The sequence below is a fragment of the Pan troglodytes genome, chromosome 1 (assembly GCF_028858775.2).
Source record: "Pan troglodytes isolate AG18354 chromosome 1, NHGRI_mPanTro3-v2.0_pri, whole genome shotgun sequence".
NCBI classification, from domain to species: Eukaryota; Metazoa; Chordata; class Mammalia; order Primates; family Hominidae; genus Pan; species Pan troglodytes.
In genome coordinates, this window is record NC_072398.2 from 73,078,773 (window position 1) to 73,102,012 (window position 23,240).

General features: G+C 37.0%; 1 protein-coding gene across 16 annotated transcripts in view; it reads left to right on the forward strand.

The window, feature by feature from the left end:
- COP1 (COP1 E3 ubiquitin ligase) overlaps nt 1-23,240 on the forward strand; it is a 273,082-nt gene that overhangs the window by 206,083 nt on the left and 43,759 nt on the right. For all 16 annotated transcript variants that reach the window (XM_514018.6, XM_009438784.3, XM_001153038.6 and 13 more), the window contains 3 exons: nt 12,981-13,098; nt 14,047-14,171; nt 15,359-15,519. In XM_514018.6, the coding sequence (XP_514018.2) occupies nt 12,981-13,098; nt 14,047-14,171; nt 15,359-15,519 (404 nt within the window). The remainder of the gene's footprint in view (nt 1-12,980; nt 13,099-14,046; nt 14,172-15,358; nt 15,520-23,240) is intronic.

The following is a 23,240-nucleotide window of genomic DNA, read 5'->3' on the forward strand; positions in this document are numbered from 1 at the left end:
GGGACTGTTGTGGGGTGGGGGGGAAGGGGAAGGGATAGCATTGGGAGATATACCTAATGCTAGATGATGAGTTAGTGGGTGCAGCACACCAGCATGGCACATGTATACATATGTAACTAACCTGCACAATGTGCACATGTACCCTAAAACTTAAAGTATAATAAAAAATAAATAAAAATTAAAAAAGAAAGAATCAGTAAACTTGGAGATAGGTCAGTTGTGATTATCCATTGTAAAGAATACAAAGAAAAAAGAATAAAAGAAAAAATGAACTTCAGAAACCTGGAGACACCATCAAGCATGCCAACATTTGTAGATTTCCAAAAGATGAGGAGAGAGAAAGAGGTAGAAAATATTTAAAGAAATGATGGCCAGTATTTTTGCAAATTGGATGGAAAACATCAATCCACACATCCAAAAAGCTCAGTAAACCCCAAGTAGGTAAGATGTACATCTAAACTCATCATATTGAAACTCTTGAAAGGCAGGCAGAGAGTCTTGGAAATGGCAATCAAAAAGTTGCTCAGCAAGTACCAGGGATCCTCATTAAGATTAATGTTAACATTTCTGATGACTTCTCAGCAGAAATCATGACTGCCAGCAGGCAGTAGGATATGTTTAAAGTATTGAAAGGAAAAGATTGTCAATAAAGAAGTTTATATTCAGCAAAACTCTTCATCAAAAATGAAGGGGGAATTAAGATATTCCCAGATAAACTGAGTGAGTTCTTTGTCAGGAGACCTACCCCATAAGAAATACCAGAGAGAGTTCTGCAGGCCGAAATAAAGGGATACTAGACTGTAATGTAAGTCCACAAAGTAGTAAAGAGAACTGGTTAAGATAATCATATCGGTATATAAAAAGATAGTTTAGATGAATTTTTTTGTAAAGAATTTTTATTCTGATTTTACCCTTTACTCATTTGCCCTGAGAATACTTGCTGGTGGCACTTGCGGCTGCAGTTGTTTACCCTGAGATAACTTTGCCACGAAACATCTCGCTTTTATTATTATTTTTACATCACTGTAGTATATCAACTTTGGAAACAAAAGACATCATTCTGTCCATAGCGTTCTGTTTTTAGTAGTGGTATTTCCATTTACACAAACAAAAATCGAGAAAATTTGACAGAGAATTACTATACTCAATCGCTGAAAATGTCAGATCCTTAGAAAACATAGCATTCTTATGCATGATGTTAACATCGTACTCAAATACTTGCTGCCTAGAGGTTCATTTGATGAATCCAGGTTTTTTAAAATAGATGTTTCTGATGATTCAGACAATTCTGATGTTAATTCTCTTTAGAAATAACTCCCAAGAAGAGTTTTATATTTTATTTTCACACTAAAAATCAGTCAGATTTGCAGTAGCCTTGAAGAGAGTGTTCATGTAAAATTAAATGCGCTTTGGCAGCGAGCTGCACTTCCTTTTTTCTAAACTGGAAAGGGTTTGAAAGACAATTGACTAAAATAGTAATTCTAAAATTGTTGATGAACATATAACATAGAAAGGTGTAATATGTATGGCCATAATGTTTCAAAGGTTGGGGAGGAAAGGAGATGGAGTATATTGCAGCAGAATTTTGACATAGTATTGAAATTAAATTAGTGATCATCTGAACTAGGTTATTTTAATTTAACATGCCAATTATAATCCCCAGAAAAAACACTCTGAAAAATAACTTTTAAAATATACTCAAACTAAAATGATACACTAGAAAATATCTGTATAACACAAAGTAAGGTAATAATGGAGGCATAAAAGAGCAAATGACATAACAAAAAAAAAAGCAACATTGCATGTAAAAATTCTACCATATACAGGTTGAGAACCCTTTTTCCAAAATGCTGAGGACCAGATGTGTTTTGGATTTCATTTTTTTTAAATATTTACATTGTAGAGTCATGCAGTGTATAATGACATTTCAATCAGTGAGAGACCACATATATGACAGTGGTCCCATAAGATTAAAATGGAGGTAAAAAATTTTAAACTTCTAATGTTGTCATAGCCATTATAACTTCATAGTGCAGACATCACTCACATGTTTACAGTGATACTAGTGTAAACAATTCTATGCTACCAGTTAAATAAAAGTATAGCACACCTACAGTGGACTCATTTTTGACAAAGTTGCCAAGAACATACACTGGAGAAAAGACAGTCTTTTCAATAAATGCCAATGGGAAAACTGGATATCCATTTGCGGAAGAATGGAGCTAGACCTCTGTCTGTCACCATATATGAAAATCAAGTCACAATGGATTAAAGACTTAAATCTAAGACTTCAAACTACAAAACTACTACAAGAAAACACTGGGGGAAATCTCCAGTACTTTGGTTTAAGCAAAAATTTCTTTAGTAATATCCCGCAAGCAGCCAAAGCAAAAATGGACAAATGGGATCATATCAAGTTAAAAAGCTTCTGCACAGCGAAGGCAACAGTCAACAAAGTGCAGAGACAACCCACAGAATGGGAGAAAATATTTGCAAACTACTCATCTGACAAGTGATTAATAACCAGAATATATAAGGAGCTCAGACAATTTTGTAGGGAAAAAAATCTAATAATCCATTTTAAAATGGGTAAAAGATTTGAATAGACATTTCTCAAAAGAAGACATATAAATGGCAAACTGGTATATGTAAAAGTGCTCAACATCATTGATCATCAGAAATGCAAATCATGGCTACAATGAGATATTATCTCACCCCAGTTAAAATGACTTATCCAAAAGTTAGGCAGTAAACAAATGCTGGTGAGGATGTGGAGAAAAGGGAACCCTTGTACAGTGGTGGGAATGTAAATTGGTACAACCACTATGAAGAATGGTTTGGAGATTCCTAAAAAATTAAAACTAGAGCTACCATATTACCCAGCAGTCCCACTGCTGGGTATATACCCAACAGAAAGGCAACTTCTATATGAAAGAGCTATCTGCATTCCCATGTTTTTTGCGGCACTGTTCGCAGTAGCCAAGATTTGGAAGCAAACTTTGTATCCATCAACAGATGAATGAATAAGGGAAATGTGGTACATATACAAAATGGAGTACTATTCAGCCATTAAAAAAAAAAGAATGAGATTCTGTCATTTGCAACAACATGGATGGAACTGGAGATCATTATGTAAAGTGAAATAAGCCTGGCATAGAAAGACAAACATCACGGATTCTCACTTATTTGTGGGATCTAAAAATGAAAACAATTGAACTCATGGACATAGAGAGTAGAAGGATGGTTACCAGAGTCTGGGAAGGGTACTTGGGCTGTTGGGGGAAGTAGAGGTGGTTAATGGCTACAAAAAATACACAGAATGAGTAAGACCTAGTATTTGGTAGCATAACAAGGTGACTATAGTCAATAATAATTTAATTGTACATTTTTATTTTTAATTTTTTATTTGCTATTAGATGCTACATTTACTTTCTCATACCATCATGGGTAGAAAACTGTCCACAATGCTCAGTTAAGTCACGGATGTGTTTTAAAATGGAAAGACATAAAACAAAATAGAGAGTCATAGAAACCCATCAGTTGTGCTCTGCTTTGCAAGTACTGGAGCATATCTTTATCATTAACATGAGTGGAATTGAGTGTGCCATGTAATCTGATAAATCAGTACCACTCAATGAAGTTCCATTCCGTTATTGCTTAACGGGCACTGAAATAAACACAAAATATTTCCAAATGATTACCTAGGCTTTACCTTATCCTACCTAGGATTACCTTATGTTTTTTGAATACACCAAAAATGTGTATGAGGAAAGAGAAATGAGTTCCTTCCAAATTTTAATTAACTTACACCAGAAAGGTAAAATCATCTCTGGACTATTGTACATTATGAACTATCTGTGAGTATCCTAAATGGATGTAATAACCCTGGTACTAGATGAAAGATTTCATAATTTGCAGAAGTCCTGAAATGCTATATACAGATTTAGTTTTTAAATATATTTCCATTCACAGAAGATAATTATTTTTTAACATTTTCTGAATGCCTGTTAATCCATGGTTCTATTTTTTTTCTTTTTTTTCTCTTTTTTTAATTTTATTATTATTATACTTTAAGTTTTAGGGTACATGTGCACAATGTGCAGGTTAGTTACATATGTATACATGTGCCATGCTGGTGTGCTGCATCCATTAACTCGTCATTTAGCATTAGGTATATCTCCTAAAGCTATCCCTCCCCCCTCCCCCGACCCCACAACAGTCCCCAGAGTGTGATGTTCCCCTTCCTGTGTCCATGTGTTGTCATTGTTCAATTCCCACCTATGAGTGAGAATATGCGGTGTTTGGTTTTTTTGTTCTTGCGATAGTTTACTGAGAATGATGATTTCGAATTTCATCCATGTCCCTACAAAGGACATGAACTCATCATTTTTTATGGCTGCATAGTATTCCATGGTGTATATGTGCCACATTTTCTTAATCCAGTCTATCACTGTTGGACTTTTGGGTTGGCTCCAAGTCTTTGCTATTGTGAGTAGTGCCGCAATAAACATAATGTGTGCATGTGTCTTTATAGCAGCATGATTTATAGTCCTTTGGGTATATACCCAGTAATGGGATGGCTGGGTCAAATGGTATTTCTAGTTCTAGATCCCCGAGGAATCGCCACACTGACTTCCACAATGGTTGAACTAGTTTACAGTCCCACCAACAGTGTAAAAGTGTTCCTATTTCTCCACATCCTCTCCAGCACCTGTTGTTTCCTGAGTTTTTAATGATTGCCATTCTAACTGGTGTGAGATGGTATCTCATTGTGGTTTTGATTTGCATTTCTCTGATAGCCAGTGATGGTGAGCATTTTCTCATGTGTTTTTTGGCTGCATAAATGTCTTCTTTTGAGAAGTGTCTGTTCATTTCCTTTGCCCACTTTTTCATGGAGTTGTTTGTTTTTTTCTTGTAAATTTGTTTGAGTTCTTTGTAGATTCTGGATATTAGCCCTTTGTCAGATGAGTAGGTTGTGAAAATTTTCTCCCATTTTATAGGTTGCCTGTTCACTCTGATGGTAGTTTCTTTTGCTGTGCAGAACCTCTTTAGTTTAATTAGATCCCATTTGTCAATTTTGGCTTTTGTTGCCATTGCTTTTGGTGTTTTAGACATGAAGTCCTTACCCATGCCTATGTCCTGAATGGTATTGCCTAGGTTTTCTTCTAGGGTTTTTATGGTTTTAGGTCTAACATGTAAGTCTTTAATCCATCTTGAATTGATTTTTGTATAAGGTGTAAGGAAAGGATCCAGTTTCAGCTTTCTACATATGGCTAGCCAGTTTTCCCAGCACCATTTATTAAATAGGGAATCCTTTCCCCATTGCTTGTTTTTGTCAGGTTTGTCAAACATCAGATAGTTGTAGATATGTGGCGTTATTTCTGAGGGCTCTGTTCTGTTCCATTGATCTATATCTCTGTTTTGGTACCAGTACCATGCTGTTTTGGTAACTGTAGCCTTGTAGTATTGTTTGAAGTCAGGTAGCGTGATGGCTCCAGCTTTGTTCTTTTGGCTTAGGATTGACTTGGCGATGCGGGCTCTTTTTTCGTTCCATATGAACTTGAAAGTAGTTTTTTCCAATTCTGTGAAGAAAGTCATTGGTAGCTTGATGGGGATGGCATTGAATCTATAAATTACCTTGGGCAGTATGGCCATTTTCACGATATTGATTCTTCCTACCCATGAGCATGGAATGTTCTTCCATTTGTTTGTATGCTCTTTTATTTCACTGAGCAGTGGTTTGTAGTTCTCCTTGAAGAGGTCCTTCATGTCCCTTGTAAGTTGGATTCCTAGATATTTTATTCTCTTTGAAGCAGTTGTGAATGGGAGTTCACTCATGATTTGGCCCTCTGTTTGTCTGTTGTTGGTGTATAAGAATGCTTGTGATTTTTGCATATTGATTTTGTATCCTGAGACTTTGCTGAAGTTGCTTATCAGCTTAAGGAGATTTTGGGCTGAGACGATGGGGTTTTCTAGATATACAATCATATCATCTGCAAACAGGGACAATTTGACTTCCTCTTTTCCTAATTGAATACCCTTTATTTCCTTCTCCTGCCTAATTGCCCTGGCCAGAACTTCCAACACTATGTTGAAGAGGAGTGGTGAGAGAGGGCATCCCTGTTTTGTGCCAGTTTTCAAAGGGAATGCTTCCAGTTTTTGCCCATTCAGTACGATATTGGCTGTGGGTTGGTCATAGATAGCTCTTATTATTTTGAGATATATCCCATCAATACCTAATTTATTGAGAGTTTTTAGCACAAAGGGTTGTTGAATTTTGTCAAAGGCCTTTTCCACATCTATTGAGATAACCATGTGGTTTTTGTCTTTGGTTCTGTTTATATGCTGGATTACATTTATTGATTTGCATGTATTGAACCAGCCTTGCATCCCAGGGATGAAGCCCACTTGATCATGGTGGATAAGCTTTTTGATGTGCTGCTGGATTCGTTTTTCCAGTATTTTATTGAGGATTTTTGCTTCAATGTTCATCAAGGATATTGGTCTAAAATTCTCTTTTTTGGTTGTGTCTCTGCCAGGCTTTGGTATCAGCATGATGCTAGCCTCATAAAATGAGTTAGGGAGGATTCTCTCTTTTTCTGTTGATTGGAATAGTTTCAGAAGGAATGGTACCAGTTCCTCCTTGTACCTCTGGTAGAATTCGGCTGTGAATCCATCTGGTCCTGGACTCTTTTTGGTTGGTAAGCTATTGATTCTTGCCACAATTTCAGAGCCTGTTATTGGTCTATTCAGAGATTCAATTTCTTCCTGGTTTAGTCTTGGGAGAGTGTATGTGTCGAGGAATTTATCCATTTCTTCTAGATTTTCACGTTTATTTGTGTAGAGGTGTTTGTAGTATTCTCTGATGGTAGTTTGTATTTCTGTGGGACCGGTGGTGATATCCCCTTTATCATTTTTTATTGCATCTATTTGATTCTTCTCTCTTTTCTTCTTTATTAGTCTTGCTAGTGGTCTATCAATTTTGTTGATCCTTTCAAAAAACCAGCTCCTGGATTCATTAATTTTTTTGAAGGGTTTTTTGTGTCTCTATTTCCTTCAGTTCTGCTCTGAGTTTAATTATTTCTTGCCTTCTGCTAGCTTTTGAATGTGTTTGCTCTTGCTTTTCTAGTTCTTTTAATTGTGATGTTAGGGTGTCAATTTTGGATCCTTCCTGCTTTGTCTTGTGAGCATTTAGTGCTATAAATTTCCCTCTACACACTGCTTTGAATGTGTCCCAGAGATTCTGGTATGTTGTGTCTTTGTTCTTGTTGGTTTCAAAGAACATCTTTATTTCTGCCTTCATTTCGTTATGTACCCGGTAGTCATTCAGGAGCAAGTTGTTCACTTTCCATGTAGTTGAGCAGTTTTGAGTGAGATTCTTAATCCTGAGTTCTAGTTTGATTGCACTGTGGTCTGAGAGACAGTTTGTTATAATTTCTGATCTTTTGCATTTGCTGAGGAGAGCTTTACTTCCAACTGTGTGGTCAATTTTGGAATAGGTGTTGTGTGGTGCTGAAAAAAATGTATATTCTATTGATTTGGGGTGGAGAGTTCTGTAGATGTCTATTAAGTCTGCTTGGTGCAGAGCTGAGTTCAATTCCTGGGTATCCTTGTTGACTTTCTGTCTCATTGATCTGTCTAATGTTGACAGTGGGGTGGTAAAGTCTCCCATTATTATTGTGTGGGACTCTAAGTCTCTTTGTAGGTCACTCAGGACTTGCTTTATGAATCTGGGTGCTCCTGTATTGGGTGCATATATATTTAGCATAGTTAGCTCTTCTTGTTGAATTGATTTCTTTACTATTATGTAATGGCCTTCTTTGTCTCTTTTGATCTTTGTTGGTTTAAAGTCTGTTTTATCAGAGACTAGGATTGCAACCCCTGCCTTTTTTTGTTTTCCATTTGCTTGGTAGATCTTCCTCCATCCTTTTATTTTGAGCCTATGTGTGTCTCTGCACGTGAGACGGGTTTCCTTAATACAGCACACTGATGGGTCTTGACTCTTTATCCAATTTGCCAGTCTGTGTCTTTTCATTGGAGCATTTAGTCCATTTACCTTTAAAGTTAAGATTGTTATGTGTGAATTTGATCCTGTCATTATGATGTTAGCTGGTTATTTTGCTCGTTAGTTGATGCAGTTTCTTCCTAGCCTCGATGGGCTTTACAATTTGGCATGATTTTGCAGTGGCTGGTATGGGTTGTTCCTTTCCATGTTTAGTGCTTCCTTCAGGAGCTCTTTTAGGGCAGGCCTGGTGGTGACAAATTCTCTCAGCATTTGTTTGTCTGTAAAGTATTTTATTTCTCCTTCACTTATGAAGCTTAGTTTGGCTGGATATGAAATTCTGGGTTGAAAATTCTTTTCTTTAAGAATGTTGAATATTGGCCCCCACTCTCTTCTGGCTTGTAGAGTTTCTGCCCAGAGATCCGCTGTTAGTCTGATGGGCTTCCCTTTGTGGGTAACCCGACCTTTCCCTCTGGCTGCCCTTAACATTTTTTCCTTCATTTCAACTTTGGTGAATCTGACAATTATGTGTCTTGGAGTTGCTCTTCTTGAGGAGTATCTTTGTGGCGTTCTCTATATTTCCTGAATCTGAAAGTTGGCCTGCCTTGCTAGATTGGGGAAGTTCTCCTGGATAATATCCTGCAGAGTGTTTTCCAACTTGGTTCCATTCTCCCCATCACTTTCAGGTACACCAATCAGATGTAGATTTGGTCTTTTCACATAGTCCCATATTTCTTGGAGGCTTTGCTCATTTCTTTTTATTCTTTTTTCTCTAAACTTCCCTTCTCGCTTCATTTCATTCATTTCATCTGCCATCACTGATACCCTTTCTTCCAGTTCATCTCTTCGGCTCCTGAGGGTTCTGCATTCTTCACGTAGTTCTCGAGCCTTGGCTTTCAGCTCCATCAGCTCCTTTAAGCACTTCTCTGTATTGGTTATTCTAGTTATACATTCTTCTAAATTTTTTTCAAAGTTTTCAACTTCTTTGCCTTTGGTTTGAGTTTCCTCCTTTAGCTCAGAGTAGTTTGATCGTCTGAAACCTTCTTCTCTCAACTCGTCAAAGCATTCTCCGTCCAGCTTTGTTGCGTTGCTGGTGAGGAGCTGCATTCCTTTGGAGGAGGAGAGGCACTCTGCTTTTTAGAGTTTCGTTTTTCTGCTCTGTTTTTTCCCCATCTTTGTGGTTTTATCTACTTTTGGTCTTTGATGGTGGTGATATACAGATGGGTTTTTGGTGTGGATGTCCTTTCTGTTTGTTAGTTTTCCTTGTAACAGACAGGACCCTCAGCTGCAGGTCTGTTGTAGTTTGCTAGAGGTCCACTCCTGACCCTGTTTGCCTGGGTCCCAGCAGCGGTGGCTGCAGAACAGCGGCTTTTCGTGAACCGCAAATCCTGTTCTCTGATCGTTCCTCTGGAAGTTTTGTCTCAGAGCAGTACCCGGCGGTGTGAGGTGTCAGTTTGCCCCTACTGGGTGGTGCCTCCCAGTTAGGCTGCTCGGGGGTCAGGGGTCAGGGACCCACTTGAGGAGGCAGTCTGCCCATTCTCAGATCTCCAGCTGCATGCTAGGAGAACCACTGCTCTCTTCAAAGCTGTCAGACAGGGACATTTAAGTCTGCAGAGGTTACTGCTGTCTTTTTGTCTGTGCCTGCCCCCAGAGGTGGAGCCTACAGAGGCAGGCAGGCCTCCTTGAGCTGTGGTGGGCTCCATCCAGTTCTAGCTTCCCGGCTGCTTTGTTTACCTAAGCAAGCCTGGGCAATGGCAGGTGCCCCTCCCCCAGCCTCGCTGCCGCCTTGCAGTTTGATCTCAGACTGCTGTGCTTGCAGTTAGCGAGACTCCGTGGGCGTAGGACCCTCCGAGCCAGGTGCGGGATATAATCTCGTGGTGCGCCATTTTTTAAGCCTGTCGGTAAAGCGCGGTATTAGGGTGGGTGTGACCCGATTTTCCAGGTGCCGTCTGTCACCCCTTTCTTTGACTAGGAAAGGGAACTCCCTGACCCCTTGCGCTTCCCGAGTGAGGCAATGCCTCACCCTGCTTTGGCTCGCGCACGGTGCGCTGCACCCACTGTCCTGCACCCACTGTCTGGCACTCCCTAGTGAGATGAACCTGGTACCTCAGATGGAAATGCAGAAATCACCCGTCTTCTGCGTCGCTCACTCTGGGAGCTGTAGACCGGAGCTGTTCCTATTTGGCCATCTTGCCTCCACCTCCCATTGTACATTTTCAAATAACTGAAAGTGTATAATTAGATTGTAACACAAAGGATAAATGCTTGAGGTAGGTACGCCATTCTCCATGATGTGATTATTATGCATTGCATGCCTGTATCAAAACATCTCATATTCCACATAAGTTTATATACCAACTATATACTCAAAAAAAATAAAAAATGTTCAAAAAGTCTAGCACATACAATTACGTATACTACACAATGCTTGATAAAGATAATAAATAACTATATACTTGTTTATTATTTACTTTTTACCATTATTATAGACTGTACTTCTTACACTTGTTTTTTTAAGTTACTGTACAACAGCCTCAGGCAGGCCCTTCAGGAGACATTCCAAAAAAGGTACTGTTATCAGAGAAGATGACAACTCTATGCATATCATTACCCTTGAAGACTTTTCAGTGAGACAAATTGTGGAGGTGAAAACAGTGATATTGATTATCCTGACCCTGTGTAGACCTAGGCTAATTTTCTGTTTCTTAGTTTTTAACAAAAAAAGTTTAAAAAGCTTTTTCCTATTTTAATTTTTTAACTTATAAGGAAATGTAAAAAGGAAATACTTTTGTCCAGCTGTACAATGTATGTGTTTTAAGCTAAGTGTGATTACAAGAGTCAAAAAGCTTTAAAAAATTTTTAAGTTTATAAAGTCAAAAAATCACAGTAAGGTAAGGTTGATTTATTTCTGAAGGGAGAACACTTTTTTACAGTAAATTTAGTGTAGCCTAGGTATACTGTTAACGTCTTAGGCCTTCATGTTCATTTACCACTCACTAACTCACCCAAAACAATTTTCAGTCCTGCAAACTCCATTCATCATAAGTCCCCTGTATGGGTGTGTACCATTTTTTACCTTTTATATCTTATTTTTACTGTAGCTTTTCTATATTTAGATACATAAATATTTACCATTGTTACAGTTTCCTACAGCATTCAGTACAGTAACGTGATACATAGGTTTGTAGCATAGGAGCACAATAGGCTATTCCACATAACCTAAGTGTGTAGTAGTCTATACCATCTAGGTTTGTGAAAGTACACTGTATGCTCACACAGTGATGAAATTGCTGAATGATACATTTCTCAGAATGTATCTCCATTGTTAAGTATGTATTATTGTACTTACTGTTCAGCATCTCAAATCCAAAATCTGAAATGCTCCAATGAAGAAGCATTTGGAGCTTTGATTGAAATGTTGGCACTCCAAAAGCAAGGATTTGGGATTTTTTGATTTCAGATGTGCAACCTATTAATAATTATATTAAATGTAAGTATGTTGAATGTTGTAACATTCAGGGATTGGCAGAATGGGTTTACAAAAAAAAAATTAGAATCCAGCTTTATGCTGTCTACAAGAGATAGACTTTAGATTCACAGACACAAATAGGTTAAAGTAACAGGATGGAAAAAGATATACCATGTAAGTAGTAGTCAACAAAAATGGTAGAATGGCTATATTTAGGTCAAACAGAATATACTTAGAGTAGAAATCAGTACTAGAAACAAAGACATTTTATAATGGTAAAAGAATCAATAGTGAAAAGATACATCAATTATCAACACACCTCAAAACAAACTTTTTGTAGATATATGAAAAGAAAATCTGTGGTATTTAAGGGAAAAACAGATATTTTGACTGAAGTTGTTGAAAAATACTCCACTTTTGATATTTCATAGAAAAACTGGACAGAAAATTGGCAGAGTTTTAGAAGACTTGAATAACATTGTCAATCTGACATAACAGACATCCGAAGACCACTTCAGCCAACAGTAGAAGCATGCACATTCTTCTCAAGCAAGTGTTAGTAACAGTCTCCAAGGGGACACCATATTTAAGACTAAAAAAAAGTCAATAAATTTAAAATGCTTGAACACATACAAAACAGTTTTCTGTCAATAAATTTAAAATGATTGAAGACATACAAAATAGTTTTCTGACCAAAATGGAATTAAATTAAAAATCAACAATAGTTACTTTGAGACATCTGCAAGTATTTGGAAATTACGTGACACATTACTAAATAACCCATTAGTCAAAGAAGAAATAACAAAGGAAATGTAAAAGGATTTTAAACTGAATGAAAATGGAAACACATCATATCACAATTTGTGGTATCACCCAAAGCAGTGTTTATAGAGAATTGTGTATCCTTAAGTGTCTGTCTTTAAAAAGAATAACAAAGCTAACTGAAGACAAGCAGAAGGAAGGAAATAATAAAGGTTAGAGTAGAAATTAGTGATAGAGACAGACAGGAATAGAGACTGCCTGTGATGGTGGATGCCAAATGAGTGATCTTATCGGAGTGCAGAAATACTCTAAAACTGATTTATGGTAATGGTTGAACTGCTGGTTAAATTTAGTAAAGATCATTGAATTGCATACAATATTTTTAGTGTGTGTATTTTATTATATACAAAATATATCTAAATAATGGTTTTTTAAAACAAATATGGGAAATAAGATTATATAGCATTATGTTTATCCAGATGTCCCATAATGTTTATATTAACATTTTTTAATGACATCATTAAAACAAAGATTGATTTTTAAGTTTCCAGTTATTTTGACCCCTTAATACTCTCTTTCTAGAGCCAATCTTATATTTGAAAAGGATTCCTTTTCCTTTGTTTTCTGGCTGTTAGAGATTAGACATCATATGTGAAACTTTTAATGAAAAAACCAAAAACCAGTTAAAATTAACTTTGCTTTCCATTTCTGCATTTACTACATTTATCTAATTTTGTTTTGTTTTAGATCACTGTGTCCACTACTATGATCTTCGTAACACTAAACAGCCAATCATGGTATTCAAAGGACACCGTAAAGCAGTCTCTTATGCAAAGTTTGTGAGTGGTGAGGAAATTGTCTCTGCGTGAGTATTACTCTCCTCAGAGGTTGAGCTTAATACAGAGCTCTGTACTTACCTACCAGCTTGTAATGTCACTGAGGGTGTATGTAAACTATAATATTGGAGTATATGTACTTTTTCTTAAATAGTAGATTTTTTTTTAATCTTGTCCAATTAAAGTAGTGTGGATTCTGGTCTGTATTGTGCACTTTTATATGTGAATTGTGGGTAAAATCCTGAAGATACTAGTTTTTTATATACCCTCCCCCCTTATCTCATCCTCCTATGTTTAATTGCATTTGAACTTCAGATTAGATTTTAGCTATTGCTTCTAAAGAAGAGATAAACAACATAGTTGATGCAATAGAATGAGAAGTATTTTATTTATTAAAGTCAACTCATGTGTTACTGTATATTTTATCTACTTGCAGTATAGTAGTAGAATTATTTTTGGTTTTAAATATTACTTGGTTGGCTTTTACACTGACATGTTCATTTATCTGTGATTTCATGGTGACTTTGAATATGTTGAAAAGAAAACTTTTTTTTTTTGGCACAGAGTCTCACTCTGTCACCCAGGCTGGAGTGCAGTGGTGTGATCTCCGCTCACTGCAGCATCTGCCTCCCAGGTTCAAGTGATTCTCCTGCCTCAGCCTCCCAAGTAGCTGGGACTACAGGCACGTGCTACCATGCCCGACTAATTTTTGTATTTTTAGTAGAGACGGGGTTTTGCTATGTTGGCCAGGCTGGTCTCGAACTCCAGACCTCAGGTGGTCCACCTGCCTCGGCCTACCAAATTGCTTGGAATACAAGCGTGAGCCACCACGCCTGGCTGACAGATGAACATTCTAACTCAGTCTGGCTCCAGAGCCTGCATTCTTAACCAGCAAACTGCATTGCCTCTAATTAGTAGTGATGAGTTTCGTGCCAAGAAATTTTAAGTAAGTTCTTACTCTTTGTACTTTTCCTCAGCTCAACAGACAGTCAGCTAAAACTGTGGAATGTAGGGAAACCATACTGCCTACGTTCCTTCAAGGGTCATATCAATGAAAAAAACTTTGTAGGCCTGGCTTCCAATGGAGATTATATAGCTTGTGGTAAGTGAAACCATCGTTTCCAGGAACTTTTTAACAGGTATTTGTTATTGAAATTGAACTCAGTGGAAATAGAATAAATACTAAGTCAGGAAATGGTCTGTGCACTCAGAAGATAGTATGATAGACATGATGCCCCAGCACTACTGATTTTCCTTGTGTTGTACTAGAAAAGCATTAGTCCTTCCCTTTTTTATTGTGTACAAACCCTGAACACCTCAAATACCTGAACACCTGATTTTTAACTGTTTTATAGTTGTTCTCCATTATAACATAATTCTTTAGATATTGTGTAGAAGACAGGAAAGGTTAAGTTCTGTGAGTAATATTTCCAATTTTGGAGACATTATGTGTCTTCTTAAGCTTGATATTCATTTTCCCCTATCTGCTGTTCTCTTCATGAAGTAATCTGTTTGCATAGCATTGATCTGTTATTCTATGGCTTTTATTGTTGATAATTTATAAAAATTTAAATAAGAAATAGAAAAATCAAATTTGATATTATTCAAATGCTCTGATACATCTAATGCCTGAATAGATGAGCTTTGATCATACTTTTAAATGACTTGGCCTTTGTTCAGCAAAGTTGACTTTCTCCACATATGTATGAGACTGCCAAAGCAAATATCTGGAACAATTATTTTATCTTTAATAGATGGCTCAAAAATAAAAATACAGTTCATAGACCATTAATAGAATAATTCCTATACTGAGAAATGGAAATAAATTATGTAGGCTATGAAAATCTGCCTGTGTAAGTGTTGCCACTTTCTTTTACCTCTCTAAATGGAAATCTTCCTAAATGTAATTTAAGATTCTTATAATATATTTCTGGTTCTACTATAGACTTATTAGGCTGGTGCAAAAGTAATTAAAAGTAATGACAAAACCCACAATTACTTTTGCACCAACCTCTATAAATGATTTTATAGGGTAATTTTAGCCTTAGAATTATCAGTATTGTTGTATCATTTAACACTGATTGTTTCTTTAGATTAGTAAAGTATAGCTTTTGTCCAAGAATCCTTTTCTTACATGATTTCTAATTAGTCCTGTGATCTAGCCTTTCAAATTTGCCCATAAAAGATCTTTGAACTATAACTTTGGCTTATAATTACTATTAGACTGTGATGTCCTAATTCCGAGTTTTTCTATTCTAAAATACTATTATTATTATTATTTGTTTTCAGGAAGTGAAAATAACTCTCTCTACCTGTACTATAAAGGACTTTCTAAGACTTTGCTAACTTTTAAGTTTGATACAGTCAAAAGTGTTCTGGACAAAGACCGAAAAGAAGATGATACAAATGAATTTGTTAGTGCTGTGTGCTGGAGGGCACTACCAGATGGGGTAAGTTTTCATATCAGTTTTTTCACCTTGGGATCTCATATTATGCATTATGTATACACAGGGTTTGATTAAATTTTAAAATATAAATTGGTATGTGGTATGTACTTTTTAAAAAACTTTGTAATGTGTCACCAAAGACAATAGGCATTTTAGGTAGTGATTGAAATGCATAGTAATAGAGCAATGTCATGGTGTCATAATGTCCCTCTGTGACCCATAGCATTTAGTGCGTATCTCAGTTATAACCATTATCATATTGTCTGTTCATATCTCTTCTATAAGACTGGAAATTCCTCTAAAATACGCATTCTGTCTCATCTTGTTTATTGATTATGTGCAGTATATGCTTGATAAACATTAAGCTGAGCTGGTATTTTAATAGGGAGGGAGAAAAAGAATTGGTACAGGTAAAGGATAGTGGCCTATATGGTCCTCTAATTAAGTACTATTTCAAAGTAGAATTGCTGTCTACAAAATACATTTATATATGAATATTTAAGCATATTTAGTATATTGATGAGACAGTTATGCTACTGGGTTTTATAAAGAGAAGTTGCCTCAAACTTTTCACTTATATTTTAAAGTATAAGGTTTTTCATAAGTTATATGAAAAAATAATTCTTAGGCCAGGTTCGCTGGCTCACACCTGTAATCCCAGCACTTTGGGAGGCCGAGGCGGGCAAATCACAAGGTCAGGAGATCAAGACCATCCTGGCTAACACGGTGAAACCCTGTCTCTACTAAAAATACAAAAAATTAGCCAGGCGTGGTGGCGGGTGACTGTAGTCCCAGCTACTCGGGAGGCTGAGTCAGGAGAATGGCATCAACCCGCGAGGCAGAGCTTGCAGTGAGCCAAGATCGCGTCACTGCAGTCCAGCCTGGGCGACAGAGTGAGACTCTGTCTCAGAAAATAATAATTCTTGTTACTATCTTGATTTATATAAACATGAGTTATTAGTATCATATTTTTAAAATAGCTTTTTAGGTGATTAGTTGGGTTTTTGACAAAAAAAATTCTGACTTGATATGTAATTTAAAAATCCAAGTTTCAGGTATAGTTTCACTTTAATTTGATATATTCTATTGCTGTCTTATTTAAAGTTCTGTGGCTCCATTTCCAGTTTTGCTAATTGACAGACTAGGTAATTTGGACCAACCCTTCCTCCAAGTAAAATTAGAAAAAAAGGACCAAATGTATGTATTTTAAAAACAAGAACCTATTTGAAAGCATTGGAAAGCAAACAAGACAGGAAAGAATTACCAGATTTGGATTGTGACCCTGGCTTTTGAATCTACTTTTCCCCTGTGAGCATTTGTCAGTTCTGATGGGGTGGGTGAAAGCGCTTATACTAGCTTCACAGGGTTGCAGGGATTGGAGCTCAGTGCCTGACATTGTATGGGTGATTACTTTGTTTTAAGTCCCCACAGGGGTATATTATAGGGGAAACCAGAAGATAAGTCTTCATAGCGATTGCATCTGAACTTCATATCAATCTCTGAAATTGAATTGAGGTGACCCTTGATTGCTAATATCCACAGGATGCAAACTTAAATCCTCTGAAAAAAGATAAGATCATCTAAGTGCTTTATTTTTTTTAGTTTTATAACTACAATAACTAGGGCACAATAAAAAATAAACAGACATAGTAAAAGAGAAGACAGCATGAATTAAACCAGCCTAAGCAACAGACTGTAGAAACAGTCACAGCAGCTCTAAATATTGAAATTATCAGACAGCTTGAAAGTAGCTATGCTTACAAGATGAAAGACAAGATTGAAAATTTTAACTGAGAACTGGAAACTATTTTTAGAATGAAAATATCATTCTGCTTCTGGCCCCTCCCAAATTTCATGTCCTCACATTTCAAAACTGATCATGCCTTCCCAGCAGTCTCCCAAAGTCTTAACTCATTTAAGCATTAACTCAGAAGTCCAAAGTCCAACATTTCATCTGAGATAAGCCAAGTCCCTTCTGCCTATGAGCCTGTAAAATCATCAGCAAATTAGTTAATTCCTAGATATGAAGAGAATATAGGCATTGGGTAAATAGAGCTATTCAAAATGGGAGAAATTGGCCAAAACAAAACTACAGGCCCCATGCAAGTCCAAAATCCAACAGGGCAGTCAAATCTTAAAGTTCCACAATGATCTCCTTTGACTCCATGTCTCACACCCAGGTCACACTGATGCAAGAGGTGGGTTCCCGTAGTCTTGGAGACCTCAACCACTGTGGCGTTGCAGGGTACAGCTTCCCTCCTGGCTGCTTTCACAAGCTGGCATTGTCTGTGGCTTTTCCAGGTGAACGGTGCAAGCTGTCAGTGGATCTACCATTTTGGGGTCTGGCGGATGGTGGCCCTCTTCTCACAGCTCCATAGGTGGTGCCCCAGTAGGGACTCTGTGTGAGGGCTCCTACCCCACATTTCCCTTCTGTACTGCCGTGGCAGAGGTTCTCCATGAGGGCCCCACCCTTGCAGCAAACTTCTGCCTGGATAGCCAGGCGTTTCCGTACATCCTCTGAAATCTAGGCAAAGGTTTCCAAACCTCAGTTCTTTATTTCTGTGCACACGCAGGCTCAACACCACATGGAAGCTGCCAAGGCTTTGGGCTTGCACCCTCTGAAGCCATGGCTCGAGTTCTCTGTTGGCCCCTTTTAGTCATGGCTGGAGCGGCAGGGACACAGGACAACCAAGTCCCTAGGCTGCACGCAGCATACCAACCCTGGACCTGGCCCAGGAAACAACTTTTTCCTCTGGGGTCTCCAGGCCTGTGATGGGAGGGGTTGCTCTGAAGACCTGTTGACATATCCTGGAGACATTTTCCCCGTGGTCTTGGGGATTAACATTCAGCTCCATGTTACTTATGCAAATTTCTGCAGCCAGCTTGAATTTCTTCCCAGAAAATGGGATTTTCTTTTCTATTGCATTGTCAGGCTGCAAATTTTTTGAACTTTGATGCTCTGTTTCCCTTATTAAACTGAATGCCTTTAACAGCATTCAGGTCACCTCTTGTATGCTTTGCTGCTTAGAAATTTATTCTACCAGATACCCTAACTCATCTCTCTCAAGGACAGAGTTCCACAGATCTCTAGGGCAGGGGCAAAATGCCGCCAGTCTCTTTGCTAAAACATAACAAGAGTCTTCTTTGCTCTATTTCCCAGCAAGTTCCTCATCTCCATCTGAGACCACCTCAGCCTAGATTTCATGTCCATCATTATCAGCATTTTGGTCAAAGCCATTGAACAAGTCTCTAGGGAGTTCCAAATTTTCCCACATTTTCCTGTCTTCTGAGCCCTCTAAACTGTTCCAACCTCTGCCTGTTAACCAGTTCCAAAGTCACTTCCACATTTTGGGGTATCTTTTCAGCAGCACCCCACTTCTGGTACCAATTTTCTGTATTAGTCCATTTTCACACTGCTGATAAAGATATACTCAAGACTGGGTAATTTACAAAAGAAAGAGGTTTATTGGACTCGCAGTTCCACATGGCTAGGGAGGCTTCACAATCATGGCGGAAGGTGAAAGGCATGTCTCACATGACAGCAGAAAAGAGAAGAAAACTTGTACAGGGAATCTCCCCTTTTTAAAACCATCAGATATCATGAGACTTATTCACTGTCACGAGAACAGTTCGGGAAAGACCTGCCCCCGTGAGTCATTTACCTCCCACTGGGTGCCTTCCACAACATATGGGAATTCAAGTTGAGATTTGGATGGGGACACACCCAAACCAAATCAGAGGAGTCTTTTTCATTCCTTTAAGCCATCAGTTTCTTTTCTTTTTGACAAATAATAATTGTAAGTATTTATGGGGTACAATGTGGTGTTTTCATATACATGTACATTATGGAATGATTAAATCAAACTAATGAGCATATCGGTCATCTCACATGCTTTTTTTGTAGTGGGAACATTTAAAATCTTATTCTCTTAACAATATTGAAATATCCACTACATTATTAACTACAGTCACTCTGCTATGCAATACATCTCAAAAACTTACTCTTTTTGTCTAATTAGCTGAAACTTTGTAGCCTTGGACCAACATCTTGGCATCCTCCCACTCCCATCCCCCACCTCTGGTAACTACCATTCTATTCTCTATTTCTCTGAGTTCAATTTTTTAAGATTACACATATAAATGAGATCATGCAGTATTTCTTCTGTGTGTGATTTATTTTACTTAGCATAATGTCCTCCAAGTTCATGTAAAGCTGAATAGTATTCCATTATATACAGTTTAACCTTGACAACGTGGGGGCAAGAGGCACTGACCCTCCACTCAGTTGAAAATTCAGGTATAATTTGATTCCCTGACTCAAAAGCTTAACTACTAATAGCCTACTGTTGACTGAAAATCTTACCAATAACATAAACAATTAACCCACATAAGCTAGAGAAAAGAAAATATTATTAAGAAAATCATAAAAGAAAATATATTTACTGTTTATTAAATGAAGTGAATCATAAAGGTCTTCATCCTCATCTTCACATGGAGTAGGCTGAGAAGGAGGAGAAAGAAGTGGGGTTGGTCTTTCTCTGGAGTGGTAGAAGAGGAAGAAAATTTGCGTATAAGTGGTTCCTCACAGTTCAAACCTGTGTTTTCCAAGGGTCAGCTGTATACCATGTTTTCTTATCCATTTATTTGTTGATGGGCACTTAGGTTGATTTCATATCTTTGCTATTGTGAATAATGCAATGAATAAAAGAGTGTGCATGTTTTTTTCTGTATCCTAATTTTAACTCTTTTGAAATTGAAGTGGGATTCAATGCTCAGAAGTGTAATTGCTAGGTCATATTGCCATTCTGTATTTAGTATTTGAGGACCTCCATATTATTTTCCATAAAAGCTGTACTGATTTACATTCCCACCAACGTTACAAGAGTTCTCTTTTCTCCACATTCTTGCCAACGCTTGTTATCTTTCATCTTTTTTTAACACACCCCACTTCACAGATGTCATTTGTCTTTTTGATGATAGAAATTCTAGCAGTTGTGAGGCGATACCTCATTGTGATTTTAATTTAAACTTCCCTGATGATTAATGATATTGAGCATTTTTTCATATACCTGTTTGTTATTTGTATGTCTTTTTTTGAGAAATGTTTATTCAGGTTCTTTGCTTGTTTTTTAAGTGGGTTATTTGTTTTCTTGCTGTTTAGGTGTTGGAGTTCCTTATAACCCCCTAACTGATAAATAGTTTGCAAATATTTTCTCCCAATCCACATGTTGTCTTTTCACTCTGTTGTTTCCTTTGTTGTGAGGAAGCTTTATATTGATAGTTTGATGCATTCATGCTTGTCTGTTTTTGCTTCTGCAGTTGTAGCCAAAAAAATTTTCAGACCATTATGGAGCTTTTACCTTATGTTTTCTAGTAGTTTTACAGTTTTCAGTCTTATGTTTAAGCCTCTAATCATTTTGAGTTGGGTGTTGTATATGGTGTGAGATACTCAACTTCATTCTTCTGCATATGGATATCCAGTTTTCCCAACACCATTTATTGAAGAGACTATCTTTTCCCCCAGAGAGATTCTTTTTTCTTCCTCCCTGGCTTCCCCAGAGAGATTCTTGAAAGAAGGCAGAGAGAAAATATTGTCAGTTAGACTGACAGCCAACTTCTCAATGAAATAGTGGAAGCCAACAGACAGTGAAACCAGATAGTGTGGGAAGAAAAACATTTGCAAACCATGAATTCTACATCCAGTGAAAATCTCTAGACAGTGGTAAAATAAAGACATTTTAAAATAAATAAACCTGAAAATTTTTCAATCAGCAAACCTACACTAAAGAAAACCTTAGAGAATATGCTTAGGGCAGAAAGAAAAAGATTCCAGATGAAAGTCTTATCTTTTTTATTAACATTGATTTATCTAGAGACTGGAGTTAGGTAAAGGAACTTATATATATTCTGTATCTGTGGATCTGTGACATGACTCTTATCTGAAACTATTGGAATGAAATATGAAGTGTTTTAAGTATACAAATGAATGTATTTGTTCCTATGTGATGATGCCTGTGTAAAGGGACACAATATTTTTGTTGGGGGTAGACCCTGAGTCCATAGTAACTTCTATTGAGGCTGCAGATACCCTATTATTGTTTTGTCAGCTCTGAACCGTAACATACATACTTAGCTACTCACCAATCCTAAGTGGATAGCTAATAGTAAAAGGCAGTACTTGTAAAGGACACTTATTACTCCTTTAGCTCTTCAGAAGTGACCCCAAAAAGTACACTCTATCCTCAGGCAAAAAAAAAGCAGTGGTCATTAGGGTGGACATTTTCTGTTGTGGCTTGAGACATCAGGAATCATACTAAAAGTTTCTGTAGCTTTAGGGTTAGGGGAGGCAGGGATCAGGATAACAGATTTCCAAATTTCCCCTCTCTGAAACCAAGTGCAGCAAAACTTGGCTTGGGAACCTATCAACTATGCTATAATACTTTCTATGCAGTTATAACTATGCACCTTTGTTTTCAGTTATATCATTAAATTTTATTCTCTCTAATTTCTAACAAAACTTTTTTGTTATATGATGAAATACTATTCTGAAACATTGAACTAAACTGTGTTCTTAAGCAGATGTTTTGCTTACCTAAGTTTCTTCTGATTCTTGGCCTTTAAAAATACTTGCTGAATGAATTAATATACTGTCTTGTATTGTATTTGTGTTCAAGTAACCTCCAGACTCCTCAAAAAAAGACATCATAGTATTTTGAGTAAGAGCAGAGCCAGGCTACCTAGGTTGAAATCTCTCAGATTCACAACTTATCAGCTGTGTGACCTTGCTGAATTTCCTTAACCACACGGTGCTTCAGTGTCCTCATCTCTAAAGTGCCCATAATAATAGCCACTTATCTTCTAGGGTTGTTATAATGTTAAAATGTGGTGATGCACATAAAGCGTTTGGAACAGTTCCTGATACACAGCAAAAGCGATACATGTTTGCTATTAGTATTATATTTTTAATTACCCCTAGCATTACACAGCGTGTTTGTACATAATGCATAATTAATATATAATTTTTGTAATGAACAATACAACACTTCAGGCTTGGCCTTTATCTTTTCTGTTGCATAATTAAATGGTAATTAATTGGAATCAAAGAAATGCTGAAGTGGAGTTGGGAGATACTTCTAATATCTAATAGGCTCACTTGAAACTAAATGGTAATAATCAATTACCATTTAAGAAAAGCAGTTTTGCTGACATGAACCATTCATATGTACATATAATTACTTCAAAATTACCATTTTGCCCCTTGGGATATAATCTCCAGCCCATTTTGTCTATTTTCAAAAGCAACAAAAATTTTTAAATGTATGCAGCTACAAGAAAGTAGGCGTTTATTATTGGCTTAATATTTTTATTACATTTATATTATGTTCTCCCTTCCCTTCTCCATCACGTTATGACATTTCACAACTCAGTCTTTTTTTTTTTTAAAGGCATATCTACTTTCCAAATTTATGTGAGTTTTATCTAAGGAATCCCTTGCTTCTTAGTAACATTTTCTTGGGGTGTGTAAAACATCAGATTTCAGTAAACTAGAAAAGTAAAGCACATTTGAGAAGCCATGCAATACTGTATTCCAGTCTGCTTTCATTAAAGTATAAAAGATGTCTATAATAAAATTTATTTATACCAGTGGTTCTCAAAACTGACTGGTAATCAGAAAACCCTGGGGCTCTTTCAAAAACAATTAACAAAACAATTCTATTTTTAGA